This window comes from Cannabis sativa, chromosome 6 (assembly GCF_029168945.1).
Source record: "Cannabis sativa cultivar Pink pepper isolate KNU-18-1 chromosome 6, ASM2916894v1, whole genome shotgun sequence".
NCBI lineage: Eukaryota > Viridiplantae > Streptophyta > Magnoliopsida > Rosales > Cannabaceae > Cannabis > Cannabis sativa.
The window spans coordinates 10,933,607-10,950,540 of record NC_083606.1 but is presented as its reverse complement, the minus strand read 5'-3'; the positions used below and the strand labels follow the sequence as shown (position 1 = coordinate 10,950,540).

The window sequence follows — 16,934 nt, the reverse complement described above, 5'->3', positions numbered from 1 at the left end:
TAATGTCGACCAATTGGATCTTCTCGTGACATACAAATTAAGGACATGATAGTTCAATTAAGTGGGAGCGTTGATCATAGATATGGAATTTATAGCTTCTATAGGTATCTATAAGTGAAACGATAATCTCCTTCGAGCTTGCTGAATAGAGATAAATGATTGATGCCTCATTTCAGTAATTATATTAGTAACTGAAGTATCATTTATAGGGTGCTAAGTGTTTTAAGGATAAAATAAATTGAAGGGTAGAATGGTAAATTTGTCCCTATTCAGTGTAGATCATCTATAAAAGATCCTTGACTATTAGGATTGTAACAATGGATAATCATAATGTATCTATATCGTGGTACATATAGAGCGTATAGAGCATTCTATATAACTGAGAGTGCTATTCAATTCTAAATCTATAGTGGCGCAAGGCGGAATTAATAATTTAGGGAATTTACTTGGTAAATTCTAGATCTACTTATTGAAAGCTCGGTTATATAGGCCCATGGTCCCCATACTAGTTGAGACAATACTGCTTGTAAGACTCAGTTAATTGATTTTAATTAATCAATTATAATTCTAAAATTAGACTATGTCTTATATATGAATTTTCCCTAAGCTGGGTTTAATTGTGAAAAAAAGAGGTTTTGGGGTCAATTTGTTAATTAAGAGACTTTGTATGGTCTAATTAATAAATTACATAAATGACAATTTTATTTGATAATTAGTTTTAATTATTAAATAAACAGTTATGGCATTTAAGTGATTGAATTGAAAAATATGGCATTTGTGAAAAAATATGATGAATAGTTGAAAAATGGCAAAATTACAAGTGGTGGGCTCGCATCCTATGGCTGGCCACTAAGGTTTGTTTTTATCATTTATTTATCAATTTTATAATGCCAAATAATTCAAACCTAAACCTAGCAGGAATAGATAGTGATGGACTCAAAACTGACAGCTTAAGCATTCACTAGCCTTCAGTCAAATTTTGAGCCTTCTCTTCTCTCTCTATTTCGAATCCTTCCTCTCTCTTTCTCTCTTCAATTTTTGAACCCTATAGTGATAGAGTACATGCCCACACATAGCAAGTTGGTACTCAATCATAATGTGTAAGACTGTGAAGAATCCAAATCAATTGAAGGAGAATCGGAGTCAGATCTTGGTGATACTATGCTACAGAAAGGATACAAGGGTTAGAGATCTGAGTGGAATGAGTCATTTAATTCTGCTGCAACCAATGTAAGGTTTCTTGAACTTTATATGTGTTTAAATTCTATTGTTTTAGAAATTTATATTTAGAATGTTAAATAACATACATGGTAGTAAATCTAGATCATGGTAAAATAACCCCCAACAATAACAACCCTACTCAAGAAATCAAACATGGTACATCTTAAATGTTGTCCTACTCCTATGACAGTAGGGAAAGTTTTGTCCATACAAGATGGCACACCATTTGAAAATCTCACAAAGCACATAAGCTTAATTGGGGCTCTTCAATATCTCACACACACCAAGCCTGATATTAGTTTCTCTGTGAATAAACTAAGTCAGTTTCTAAAAGCTCCAACTGATGTTTGCTGGTCTGTAGCAAAGAAAATTCTAAGATACTTAAAGGGTACTCAAGATCATGGTTTGCATATCAAGTATACTGACAGACTGGCTCTTACAGGGTACTTTGATGCTAACTGGGCTTGGTGCCCTGATGATAGAAATTCAGTAGTTGGTTATTGTGTCTATTTTGGAGACTCCTTAGTGTCATGGTCTTCAAAGAAGCAAGCTGTTATCTCAAGATCAAACACTGAATGAGAGTACAAAGCTCTTGCTCAAGTTGCTGCAGAATTTGCTTGGATTCAGTCTCTGCTTCGAGAAGTACAGTTTCCTCTTCAACACACTCCAATTATCTGGTGTGATAACATGGGAGCTAATACATTGGCTTCTAATCCAGTCTCTCATGCTAGAACAAAACACATTGAGTTAGATGTGCATTTTATTAGAGATAAAGTTCTAACTAAAACTCTTGACATCAAATACATTTCCTCTCATGATCAAACTGCAGTCTGCTTAGTAAAAAGCCTATCCAACTCGAGATTTTATTTTTTAGTTAACAAACTAGGTGTGATTTGCACCCTACTTAATTTGAATGGAAGTTTTAGAAAATATATTCTTTACTTATTACCAGTTACTGGTTACCATTTACCATTTAGTATTAATGACTTTATTAATTATTCTTTGCATGATTTGACAATTATATTTCTCTCTCTTTTCAGTTATTAGTGTGAGAGAGAATATTCCTTTTATCTGTATTTTTTGGAGTGAGGTGTTCATATTCTAGATTGTACTATTAGTTGCTTAGTGGCTATATAATAAATAATACACAATAGCTTGAGCTGATTTTTATCATCACCATCTTCCTGTTTTTAACTGATTGGATTTGATTAAAAACTGATATGGTTCAATTATGTCTCATTGTAAAGATAAAACATTCATCAGATGATCTTATCACTATTATTTTTATTTTTTAGAAAATGTATCAAGCGAAAATCCATATATGAACAAAGTACCATTAATTTACATGATATTTTTAGGTTTCACTTTTATTTTAAATTTTATTTCATCATCGTTTATATAAAGATATGGCAATAATTCACTTAATTGTGTTCTATTTGGTTAAAATTATGTTGATATGATCTCTTATCTAGTCAACCACAACAAGTATACCAAGTACAAACTATATAAATAAATAAATTACTTAAAAAAAACCTTAATGCAAGTATTTTCCAAATTAAAGTGATCCAGCGTATATTTATTCTAAGATTCCTATCCATATTTTTAATTAAACCCCAACTTTATTTATAAATAAATAGATGTCAAAATTTTTTTTTTGCTTAAATTTAAGGAAACTCGCTCACAAGTAGTAAAGTAAACATAAATAATAAAAAAAAAAATTTTGTGCCCTGTTTTGGGTCTGTTGCTGTTATAGAATTTTAACTATCTTTTTGGATTTTTAACTGCTTTTTCAAATCTTCGGTTTCCCTCTTTCTACTTCCTTCAGTTTTCTTTGGTTTTTTTTTCCCTAACTGCTGCTTCTGCTTCTGGTTTTTCTGCATTTTGTGATGGATCCTCTCTTGCATTCCATGAATTCCACACTAAACCTCACTGAAGAGGAAAGTTCTGTTGCACTTCTGCCTGCTGATGTTGCTACTGCTTCAACAAATGACCCCAAACACATCCTCATTGCTCGAGTTCTCACCGAGAATTATGTCCACGAGCCTTCTTTTTTTGATCAAATGGGAGGCCACTGGAAGGGTAGATACCCTGTAATTATTTCTGTTTATGGAGATGGTTTGTTTAAAGTCACTTTTGGATGTGCAGGGGATAAACTTCGGGTCCTAAACAAAGAGCCATGGCATTTCCAAAATCACCTTGTGGTCTTTTGCTCACCATCTGTTCTGCAGAATGTCACAGTAAAAAATCTGTCAAGCACTCCATTTTGGGTTCAAGTCTATCGTTTGCCGTTCTTGAGCAAATCCAAAATACTTGCTACTGCTTTGGGAAACATTATTGGTGAATTTCTGGACGTCCATGAAGAATCTCTTGATGAGGGATGGGGCCCTTTCTTAAGAATTCGGGTAAGACTTCCTATTGACAAGCCGCTCCTCCGTGGGCGTATGATAAGTCTGCCAAGGATCAAGGATGACTTTTGGATTGACTTTCGATATGAACGATTACCGGAGTTCTGTTTTGAGTGTGGGCGACTTGGCCACCCTTTCGAAAAATGTGTAGCCTTCATGGAGAGAATGGACAATGGTAATGATGATGATCTTGAGTATGGTCCTTGGATGAAAGGTGCGAAACTTCCAACTACTGGCTATGACAAATACCGCACTGATTTCTCTAAGGGGAACGCTTGGCCACTTTTAACTCGCTTGGCTCGTACATCACTGGTTTCTACCATCCCGAACTTAGGATCCATAGCGCAACCACAGCCAAAAATCCTTTTCCCAGGAGAATCATCTGCTGCAACTCCATTATTGCCAAGGAGTTCTAATCTTGGCTCCTTTCCTTTGCATCAGAACCCCCCATTACATATTGGTACTACTCAACCACTAACGCCAATTCCAACTACCTCTCATCTGTCATCTATCACAAATGCAACATCTAATATGGCTATCTCTACCAATGACACCCCTTCTATACCATCTTCATTAAACAATACCAATACCATCCATATCACCCCTTCACAAACCACAAATCTTAACCATATATACACCCCTGATATAGGTTTTGCCCCCAATATCTATATCCCAATTGCAACATACCCCCCAAACTCATCAACAGAGCCAATACACACTTCCACCAACGCACCTACACATACTGCTACCCCAATGATGACTTCTCTTTTCACCAACACACCATCACTTACCACTACCACCTGCCACATTTCTGAAGTTGGTCAAGAAAATGTACATCCTAACAGACTTTTCAAAAGGCATACTGATGCTCCTTCCATGAGACAAATGCTCAAGCGATGCCGAAACCAAAACACTGCTGCTGCTGCTTTTCCTTCCTCGTCAAAAGGAGACTGCTCAAACCAAAATGTTTCTTTGTTTCCCAAGGATTCTGATGGTGACTCTGACGACTCTGCGGAGATTGCTTTGCAATCCCGCAAAGGATTATGAAAATCCTAAGCTGGAACGCGCGGGGATTGGGGAACCCGAATGCGTTTCGACATCTTAGATTGCTTGTTTCTCAGCAATCTCCCCATGTTCTCTTTCTTATGGAGACTCGGCTCAACAATAATTCTTTACCTCGTTTTCGTCACTCATTGAATTTCAGTCATGGATTGGAAGTTCCTCGTATTGGTTTAAGTGGAGGTCTCATGCTTTTATGGAAAGACGATATCGATGTGAAACTTAATAATTTTGGCTCTTGTTTTTTTGATTGCTACATGACTTCTATTGCTGGTCCACAATTTCATTTTTCAGCTTTTTATGGATCTCCTACTGTACAGAATAGATCTGATTCATGGACACTTCTCCGTCGCCTTTCGGATGTGGCGCCTATGCAACCATGGTTGGTTATTGGCGATTTTAATGAGATTTTGTCCAATCAAAATAAATCAGGGGGTACCTTACGAAGTGAATCACAAATGACTGCCTTTCGTTCTGCTCTTGATTACTGCCACCTCTCTGATCCTCCTTTTCAAGGTGATTGCTTCACTTGGGCAAAAAAAAGGACAGCAGTCAACACTCTCAAAGAAAGGCTCGACTGGTGTTTTGTCAATGATGCATGGAATTTGGCTTTTAATCAACCAAAGGTAACTCACTTGGACTACTTTAACTCTGATCATCGAGCTATATCAGTTGTGTTATCCAATGCTTCAATCTCTCACAATCATCAAAGACACAGTAGATTTCGTTTCGAGAAGTTATGGTTATCGGACCCTGAAAGTAAGGATATAATCTCTAATTCTTGGCTAAATGATCAAGTTACTGACCCTATTTGTGGTGTCCTCAACAACCTTGAATCATGTGCTCGATCACTACAGTCCTGGCACATCAAAAAATATGGCCGAATGAAGCATAATATTACTGCTGCACAAAAACGAGTTGACACTTTGAATAACTCTCATTCTCTGAATAATGAGACAGCAGCAACTCTGAAGCACCATGAATCCATTCTTGATGACTTGCTTGAACAAGAGGAGATTTATTGGCATCAACGTTCTCGACTTGATTGGATGCATTTGGGTGATAAAAATACAAAATATTTTCACTCAAAAGCCTCAGCAAGAAAGTCCAACAACAAAATCACCTCTCTCTATACAGATGATGGTACAAGAATCACTTCCAAATAGGACATGAGCCATGTAATTGAATCATATTTCACTAATTTGTTTACGGCTTCCTCAACCGACAATGCTGCTCTTGCTGAAACACTGGCCACCATTCCTAACTCGGTTACTTTGGAAATGAATGAGACACTGCTCCAACCTTTCACCCAAGCTGATGTTGAATTAGCTCTTCACTCAATGGGCTCTGACAAAAGCCCAGGTATCGACGGGATGTCTGCAATGTTTTATCAAAATAACTGGGAAACTGTTGGAAACTTGGTCACTAATGCTGTCTTAAGTGTTTTAAATGAGGGTGCGGATCCTACTCCTCTTAATTCAACAATCATTACCCTCATTCCAAAGATCAAGAAGGCTCGGCATATGAAGGATTTTCGACCAATCAGCCTCTGCAATGTCATCTCCAAACTGATTACCAAAGTTCTAGTTGCTCGTTTCAAGAATGTCCTTCCACATGTGATCTCCGAAACGCAAAGTGCTTTTCTTCCTAATCGACTTATAACTGATAATATTTTGGTGGCTTTCGAGCTCATCCATGGTATTAAACTCAGAACATCTGGTCGTCAAGGAGTGGCAGCCATGAAGTTAGACATGAGTAAAGCATTTGACCGTGTTGAATGGTCTTTTATCAAAGCTGTCATGGTTCAAATGGGATTTGCAGATGGATGGATTTCACTTATTATGAGTTGCTTAACAACGAATCACTTCACCTTTCTTTTGAATGGAGAACTTACTGGCTCTGTGACCCCATCTAGAGGGCTCCGACAAGGCTGCCCATTATCACCGTATTTATTCTTAATATGTTCAGAGGGGTTATCATGCTTGCTGAAAAATGAGGAACGGTTGGGACATCTACAAGGATTTTCACTCACTAGAAGAGCTCCCCCCATTTCTCATCTACTCTTTGCAGATGACAGCCTCCTTTTTTGTAAGGCTACTGATAGTTCTTGCCATGCCATTAAGAGATCACTTGATACATACCATAAAGCCTCAGGCCAAGTCCTAAATCCTGACAAGTCGGTTCTCTCCTTCTCACCAAATACAACTTTGGCTGCTCAGGTACAATTTCATCGAGTTTTATCTATGCCCATACGTGATTGTCACGAGAAATATCTTGGACTCCCAGCATACACTGATCGGGATAAACAACAACTCTTCAGTGAAGTTAAAGAAAAGATATGGAGGTTAATGAGAACTTGGAACGATAAACTTTTCTCTATTGGAGGCAAGGAAATCTTACTCAAAGCTGTGGTGCAATCGATCCCTACATATCTTATGAGTTGTTTTAAGCTTCCAACCACCATTTGCAATCAAATTGAATCGATGATGTCTAACTTTTGGTGGGGAACAAATGAGAATGGCAATAAAATCCATTGGCGTAGCTGGAAACTTTTATGCAAAAACAAGTCTGAAGGGGGTATGGGATTTCGATCCTTTGTCCATTACAATCAAGCATTACTTGCTAAACAATCATGGAGGCTTATTGATAACCCAAGCTCACTTTTAAGTCGATTACTGAAAAGTCGATACTTCCCAAACAACAGTTTTCTTGATGCCCCTCACGGGCACTCACCGTCACTTACCTGGCAGGGAATTCTCCATGGTCGCGATCTTTTACGTGCTGGTCTACGGTGGAAAATAGGAGAGGGACGACACATCAAATGTGCTACTGACCCGTGGATACCAAACCATCACAATTTCTTACCAATTTATTACCATGGACCGGCTGAAGCTCTTGTTTCCAGTTTGATCACTGAGGATCGACAATGGGACTGCAATATGTTGCAGCAGTGGTTTTCAAGTGTTGATATGGACCGAATTTTCACAATCCCACTAAGTTTTTTCTCCACAGAAGACAAACTCATATGGCATCCTCATATTTCAGGTATCTACAATGTACATTCTGGATATCATTTTGCTGCCTCACTTGAAGAAACAAACCTCTGCTCCCCATCAACTTCACCCACGGCCTGGTGGAAGTATTTTTGGGATTTGCAACTGCCACAAAAAATCAAAATCTTTGTTTGGAGAGTCTTGCATGAAGCGCTGCCTGTTGCTACTTCTTTGGTGCGCAGGAAAATCATTACGGACTCCACTTGTTCTTTATGTCGTCTTGCGTGGGAGTCTATTGGTCACGCACTTTTTGGATGCAAATACGCTAAAGCAGTATGGCGTGCTTCGAACTTCCATTTTGACTGGAATAAGGCTACTCAGATGCACAAGGGTGATTTTTTAATTCACCTTACCACGCTTCATTCAGTCACCGAAATGGAATCAATTTTCTGTATCCTTTGGTGTATTTGGTCAGAGAGGAACCGGGTAGTTCATGGACAACAAGCCAAACCAGCAACTCATTTAGCTTCTTTTGCTAACAATTACATGTCCAATTACAGATCTGCCCAGTTAAAGTATCGGCCCCAACTCCATCATGTTCCTCCTTCATCTGCCCCAACTCAACCTGTTCACATTCCTTGGCAGCCCCCACCTATTGGGGAACTAAAAATGAATGTTGACGCAGCTGTGGATTCATCTAAAAACCGAATAGGACTTGGTGCTGTTATACGTAATAGCACAGGTCAGGTGATAGCTGCCCTCTCGATGCCTATTATTGGTAACTTTGCTTCTCACGAAATGGAGGCAAAGGCTATCTTTCACAGTTTGGTTTGGGCCTCACAATGGGAGCTACAAATAGGTCATGTGGAAACAGATGCTTTAATGGTGACTAATGCATTATATGGCCGAACAAATAGCATTGCAGCTTTTAATGATCTAATTATAGATATTTCTTGTCTTCTTTCCTTTCTCCCGGGTGTATCAATATCACATGTCAAACGTACGGCTAATATGGCCGCTCACACTTTGGCTAGATATGCTTTAGGGGTGGATGAGACTTGCTATTGGATGGAATCTTTTCCTCCATCTTTGTACTCTGTTGTTGTAAATGACTTACCAGTTTAATTTATAATAACAAGTATTTTCCTTAAAGGAAAAAAAAAAAATAGATGTCAAATTGTTTTGCAAATGCCCTATTTTACTCGAGCAAATCATAGTGATGTTTCATTGACTGTTTTTACCTTAAAAGTCACATATCTTGCTTATCCAAAACAAAAATTAAATAAAATTAGAAATAATTGAATGATGACAATAAATGCATTCCCTTAAATATGTATAGATAAATATTAATAAATAAGATTATATTTTATTTTAGCTTATAATCTCAGCCAATGTCTTTTGTCATATATGAATTAGAGATTGTTTAGATGTCTATTGATCCGTTGTGTAATGATTTTTCTTTTGGACGTAATGGGTTGATTTTGATAAAATTGTAGATGGTTTACTTTATTTTCAATAATAGTATTTTGATTAATTTTAGGTCTTTAATCACTATTGGAAATTGAGTTTTTTTTTTCCAAAACATTGTGAATGGATTGAGATATTATTAAGTTGGTCATTAGTTTTTTTTTTTTTTTTGGTAAGGTGGTCATTACTTTGTTAGATCATTTTTAATGGAAATATAAATTGGAGCCAATTTTATAAAAATCTACTCCAATGATGTATTAAAAATTATGCAAAATTTGAAACATAATATATCATTATACAAATTTTATGTCACACTAAAAATACTTTTTTTATTTATTTTTATGGTATTTTTTATTATTTTAAAATTGGAAAATGGTATGCATCGTGAAAATTTATTATTAAAATCCAATCATAAATGACATGGCAATGTATACCATAAATTTTTATTATATAAACTTATATTTACCAGTTTCTAAAAAAAAAAAAAGAAACTTATGTTTTAATTTTCTGGATTATATTTTAATAAATATATTGCCACATCATGGAAGATGCTATAATTTATGGCAATTTATCAAAACATATAGCATTGCTCATAACATTCCTTAAAAAAATTATACATCGTTAAAGAATGAACCTTTTATATAGAAATAAAATTATTATTTGTATATTTAATAAAATATTAAAAGAAATTAATTAAAAAAAAGAATTTTTTTTTTTGTATTTTTATACTTTAAATCTTTTTTTTTTTTTTTTTTCATTTTTATAAAATTTTACATAGCAACTAATAGAGCAATCTAAATCTCAACTAAAATTCATACTTTGGTTGGCAAAACAGATAGTAATTACACACCAAAATAATTGATTCTTATGTAAAATTCCATAAAAAATATATATATAAAAAAATTAATTTAAAGTGTAAAAATAAAAGAATTATTTTTTTAATTAATTTCTTTTAATATTTTATTAAAAATACAAATAATAATTTTATTTTTGTACAAAAGGTCCATTCTTTAACGATATATATTTTTTTTAAAGAATGTTATGAGCAATGCTATATGTTTTGATAAATTGTCATAAATTTTAGCATCTTTAATGATGTGTCAATATATTTTTGGTGTGTAATTACTATTTGTTTTGCGAACCAATATTATCTTTTTTATTTTTACACTTTAAATTAATTTTTTTTTTCAATTTTTATTGAATTCTACATAGCAACCAATATCATTTTTTAAAAACTTTAACTACTAAAAAATATTATTTTTGTGTGTAATAACTATCTGTTTTGCCAAACAAAATATCAAGAATTCATATGTAATTACTATTTCATAGCCAAATACACATTGTATTTTAAAATATAGTGTAATTACTATTGGTGTAGCTACCACCCTAGTAATTATACTGCTTAGTATTTACACGGTTACTTCCAAGCACACCGTAAATTCTCAATCTTTCAAGAGGATTGGTCTCTCCACAAAGATAGAGATTACAATTGGACCAATAAAATTAAAACACTAAGACAACTCAGCCTATGTTAATCATTTTGTGATACACAAAGTAAGTCTTAGGCTTATCAATAACCCCCAAGAATCTTCACCTTGTCGTCAAGGTGAAAACTTGGAAATTGTTCTTTAATGGTAGAAATATATTCCTCTGTTGCTTTAAAATCTAAGAGAAAGTGTCTGTAAAGACCGCTTAGTTTAATTTGGAAATTAGCAGTTAATCACGTTTAATTATGGAAATTATTTATAGCTATTTAAATAATTATTATACTGTTATTATTGAATTCAGAGATGCATTTCTAAGTCATTCAGTAGTTTTCATATTTTTGCATTTCCGGTGCCCGGTATTTTGGAACTCGGTGTTTGGCTCAGTAAAAATCACAACTTAGTATGTTAGTAGTTTGGGACGGTTTAGTAGACATTGGGAATGTCGAGAATGGCCGGGAATTTAGATTTTCCCAAAAATACCCCTTTAGTGTTAATTATGTGGTTTTAGTGTGGAGGGGCAAAATGGTCTTTTTGCCCCATTATTATTTTGTCCTCTAGTGATTTTAATAGATGGATTATATGTTTATTTTAATTTGTTTTGGCTGAAGTAAAAAGGAGTAAGTGTTATTTAATCTCATTTTTCATTTCAAAAATCAACACTTAGAAAAAAATAGAAAAAAATTTCAAAAACACTCTCTCTTTTCCTCTCTCTTTTTCGGCCTCTTGGTGCAGCAAAGGAATTGGATTTTTGCTTGTGATTTCATCCTCTTTTGTGTTCAATCTAAGCTAGGTTAGCTCCTCATCTCTTCTTCTTAAAATTTGTTGAATTTTGATGAAATTAGTGTATTGCATGCATGATATTTGGATGTTGTTGCTGCTGTATTTTGTGGATATTTTCAGAGGTTTAAAGCTTGTTTATTTGAGTTAATTTGAGCTGTTGTGAAGCATGATAGTTAGGTTGAGCAAAGCTAAGGTTTTTCTATGCAAAAATTATGGTTTTCAAAGAGAAATGGTTTAAATCTGTTGCTGTGATGTTGTTGAAGTTTGTAGTTATTTTCAGAGGGTTAATTATGCATGATTATGTAGGTTTAATCTAGTTTGATTGCATGTTAGTTGATTCTAACCAAGTTTGAGTTTTGGAACTCAAAGCTTGGGCTTTAATGGTGTTTTGTGATTCTATGAGTTCTGGGTGGTTTTGTTGCCTTTGAATGGTTATTTGGGTCATATAGAACAGGTCTGGAAGATCTTGTGTGATTTGGGTTGGAATTGATTGAGATATGAATTTTTGAAAATTTCCTGCGAGGAACCGGAATTCCGGTTGTGCAACCGGAATTTCGGATGAGGGTCCAGGAATTCTCAGAACCGGAATTCCGGTTGCAAAACCGGTCTACCGGTTGGGGAATTTTTAGAAACCCTAATTTTCCTCGATTTTATGTTTTTGGGGGTATTGCCATGCTTTTTATCGATAGGGAAACTTTTAGTTCCTAGTTTAAGTCCCCGGGAAGTGATTTAGCGTATCACTTATAGTGTTGTGATTTTTATGGTTTAGGAGCCTGTAATCCGCCGCGCAGATAGTTCCAGTCAGGTTGACCGGCACACCTGAATTCGAAATCCAGGTAAGATTAGTATAACAGTATGCATATGTAGATTACATGTTTAGCATGCATGTAGGAAGCCTTTTAGATTACATTAGTTATGAATGTTGGCTTCGAACCATCCAACTGTGTCACGTCGGTACAGGCTGGAGTATGACCAGCAGCCGGAGTATGACCGGTTCGACCGATCAGGCTGACACTTAGGTTGGTGGTTCCGTACTATTGACGTATCATGTCGGTACAGGCTGGAGTATGACCAGCAGCCGGAGTATGACCGGTTCGACCGATTAGGCTGATACTGTAACACGTCGGTACAGGCTGGAGTATGACCAGCAGCCGGAGTATGACCGGTTCGACCGATCAGGCTGTTACTTGTCAATAGTACCGTCCCTATGAACGTTCAGAACTCAGTACCGTGTTGGACACGACAGTTAGGGGGACTCAGTATCGTGTTGGACACGGTAGTTAGGGTTATGATCAGGGGTATGGGCGTCTGATCATGACCGGGTTTTATGTATGAATATTATTATGCTTTTCTTACTAAGTCTGTCGACTCACAGTGCTATGTTTATGTGTAGGTAAAGGCAAGGCTAGAGCTGATGGACCGTGAACGAGCTTATGAAGATTGTACATGTCGGGGCGGTTAGGCCTGGAGCGTACGATCCTCGGGACAGCAAGGCTATTTTTGTAACTAGTAGCTAGGCGACAATTATTTTGTATGAACAGTAAACTTTTATAAATGATTTTGTAATCGGGATCCCGAGTCTTTTATATAAATATTTTACAAGTTTAATTAAAAAGTAAAAATTTTAATTAATCACGTTTTCCATAAACCTCGTTGATTAGCAACGAGCTGCACAACATGTTTAAAAATCACGTAATACGCCTATGTTAGTTAGGGTGTTACAGTGTCACTTGATCAACACTTCTTGTTGTTAACTCAAATATTTTTCCTGGTGACGTAGACATCAATATTTGATACGTGGCAAGAAAGATGACATCACGTAGTTGAGAAGACCCGAGTCATAGCTGTTAACTCAGGAAGGGACCTTAGCCCTGCACCCAGGTTGACTTCTGGAGCTTCGGATGGAAGTTCGAGCTTCAATAGCTTGAATCTAACTCACTATATTTCACTATTCTGAACCATGAAGACATGGAGCAACCTAATCCAAGCCATGAGAGCTGAATTATATGAACCTGCAACCTGAAAGCTAACCTGGGCACCTAGGGTTTCACCCAGCACCCAAGTTGACATTCCTAACTAGTGTTTCAGTTTTTGGACCATCTTAGTGCAAATGGGTCAAACTTTGCAATAGGATATCAACTAGACATACCACAGACATATTTGAGGTATCAAAATCAGAATTAGAGCAAGTTCATTTTTTAGCACCCGGGGCCACGAGCACCCCAACGCCCAGGTTGATAATTTGTCAATCTGGGCGCCTTCCAAGTATCAGATCGACGATCCAACTTTTACATCTTCTTTATCTTCTTAAAAAATAGGGAAATAGCTCAGTTCTGGGAAGAATCAGCATTTCGTGGGTGCCAGAAACAAGGCCCAACGGCCAGGTTGACAACTGTGTCAGGCCCAACACCTAGGTTGACATTTTTCAGTCTGGGCTGATTTTGATGATGTTTTCTGAGAACTCTTCCGAAAAACTTCAACATTTTTAGAAAAGATTAACATTAAACTATTTCCAATGGAACTTTTAAAGGGCCATAACTGGGACCCAATGCCCAGGTTGACACCTGGTGCTGGGCCCAGCGCCTAGGTTGACATATTGTCAACTTGGGCTGTTTCCAATCAAGTTTGTCGAAACGTGTTCCATGCATTTTTTCCATCATTAGAAATAATTAAATTCATGTAAACTTAGGGAGAAAACCAAAAACTCAAGCCCCTAGAAACAGGGGCCAGCGCCCAAGTTGACTTGGTGTTGAGCCAAGTGCCCAAGTTGACAATCAACCTAGGACGCTACCTTTAATTGCTCAAATGTTAAATCTGATTCGACCAATTAATCTAGAATGGTCAAAAATGTTGGATTTTATGCCCTAAATAAAACTCTTTACAATCTGATTAGTTATCAATATATAAGAAATTTGAAGTGATTGATGTTTGCATGAATTTTACATGCTAATAGTTTAATATGTTTAATATGTTTATTACATTCATACACACGAAATTAGTTAAATCCAGATCATATGTTTATTCACAATTACAGTATCGTCAACACAGTGGAATGTGATTGTGATCATATGAATCAAAAGTTTTGGTCCCTGTTTCATCAGTGTTATTGGATTTACACTAATGTGATAATCAGCGATGATGTATACTTACACTTGGAGTAAGTGTTATGTTCTTTCCAGGACATTAGTAAAGTATACTAGTTTCGAATGTATGGAGTATACATTGGACTGGACCGATATTGCAACTAAGTTAAGATATTACAAAGTTACCGTTATACATATCTTTCTAAGTCAATATGAGTAGTTGATCTTAAGATTAAAAGAATCTAAATCCTGATATGCTTGGGCTCAACTCAGGAGTGCTATTCATGTTCTTTGATTTATTAGTTAAGCCTACTTTTGGGTCAGGGTGATACGTATATTTTGGGAACATGATAGTATGATTGAGTGGGAGTGCTGAACATAAATATGGAATCTATAGCTTCTACTGGTGTATAGAAGTCAAGTGATGATTCCCTTCGAGCTTAGCAAATAGAAGTAAATGGATGAGCTCTTGTTTAACTGACTAATTATTAGATCACTAAACACCATTTACAGGTAGCTAAGTGTTTTAAGGGGCAAAATACATTGAGGGGTGAGAACGGTAAAGAAATCCCATCTCGATGTAGATCATCTATATAGAGGATCTTTAAATCAAAATAAGATTATAACAATGGTTAAATGAGATAGTATATTGATATCGTGGAACATACAATATGCTCTATATAAGTCTGAGAGTGCAATTCTAAGTTCTAAGAGTGGATTCAACGAAGAATTAATAAGTAGGAATTTACTTGGTAGATTTGGTTCACTTATTGGAAGCTCAGCATATAGATCCATGGTCCCCATTCTAGTTGAGAACATTATGCTTGTAAGACTCATTAATTGATTCGTGATTGATCAATTATAATTCTAAAGTTAGACTATGTCTAATTTTATGAATTTTCACTAAGCATGGGTGAAATTGTAAAGAAAAGAGTTTTCTAGGTTTATTTATTTATTAATGGACTTTTTATGTCTAATTAATAATTAAATTAAATGACAATATTATTTAATAATCTATTTTAGTTATTAAATAATCAGTTTTGGCATTTAAAAGGTTAGAATTGGAAAATTGGCGTTTTTGAGAAAATAGAGATAAAATTTGATAAAATTGCAAAATTAAGTGAGGCCCATTACTACACCATGGCCGGCCACTTAATGTGCTTTTTCAAATTAATATTTTCATTATTTTAATGCCAAATAATTCCTAACCTAAACCTAGTAGTTGCCTATAAATAGAAAGTGATGGCTCAGTCTCACACAATGCTTTCATTAGTAATCTGACAGAAATTTCTCTCTTCAGAAAAAACTGAGCCTTCCCCACTTTCTATACCTGGTCGAAACCCTCTCTCCTCTTTTCTCCTTCATCTTTTTCGACCCTAGTGAAAGAGTAAGTGCCCACACACAGCAAGCAGTAACTCAATCATAGATTGGAAGACTGTGAAGGATCAAACTTGAAGAAGAAGGACATTCGGGCTCAGATCTTGATTATACTCTGCTACAGAAAGGATTCAAGGGTTAGAGATCTGAGTGGAAGGAGACATTAATTCCGCTGTATCAATGTAAGGTTTTCTTAACTTTATATGTGTTTAATTTATCGTTTTAGAAAGTTCTTATTTAGGATGTTAATAAACATACTTGTGAGTAGATCTAAGATCCTGGTAAAATAATTTCCAAAAACTGGCCTCAGAGCCATGGTAATTGATTTACTTGCATGAAATTTGGACTTTAAAACGATTGTTTGTTTGTTTTTGGATGGTATCATGTTGTATTGAGTGTTATTTGATGATTGATTGATGTTTGTAAATTTTCGTGAAAAATAATTGCGATTTTGTTTCTGGAATTATTTTTATTGGATAGTATGGAAAAAATTAAGCAAGTTACTTTTTTTACAGAACTCAATTTCGATTTTATTTGAATTAGTTATGAATTTTTGAAGATTTGAAAAAATCGGGGCTCTGCTGAAATTTTCCTGCGATCGCGAAAACTGTCCGTACAGCTCACAATTTTTTCGTTTTTCTTCGATTTTTCATGCTTTTTCATGGAATTAACTTCCGATTTTTTGTATAGTTTTGTATATATACTATTACTATTCCTAATTCAATTCTAATTATCATTTTGAATTAATTTAATATTTTTTAAATTTAATTCAAGATATTAGTGTAATTTGAATTTGAATAGAATTAGTATCTATCTTCTTGCTTAAAAATCTATCTTATTTTTAAATTTGATTATATCTTATCTTATTTTTAAATTTAAGGTCAGATTTTATATATATTTTTAAATTAATTTTTTTTAAGATATTTTGACCTTATTTAAATTTAAAATAAGATAATTATAATCATGTAATTTTAAATAGATGTAAGATATTTTGCTAACTTTTAAATTTTGTTATTTTATTTATTTAAATTAAATTTAAAATCTGATAAGATATTTCATTTA

The 16,934-nt window shown here is 35.1% G+C and overlaps 2 protein-coding genes across 2 annotated transcripts; both read left to right on the top strand.

Moving 5' to 3' along the window:
- The first annotated feature begins 1,374 nt into the window (after positions 1-1,374).
- LOC115694978 (uncharacterized mitochondrial protein AtMg00240-like) lies at positions 1,375-1,800 on the top strand. The gene has a single exon (XM_030622082.1). The coding sequence runs from the start codon at positions 1,375-1,377 to the stop codon at positions 1,798-1,800; it is 426 nt and encodes a 141-aa protein (XP_030477942.1).
- A 2,869-nt stretch (positions 1,801-4,669) lies between these two features.
- On the top strand, positions 4,670-5,851 carry LOC115719986 (uncharacterized). The gene has a single exon (XM_030649155.2). The coding sequence runs from the start codon at positions 4,670-4,672 to the stop codon at positions 5,849-5,851; it is 1,182 nt and encodes a 393-aa protein (XP_030505015.2).
- Positions 5,852-16,934: the final 11,083 nt, after the last annotated feature.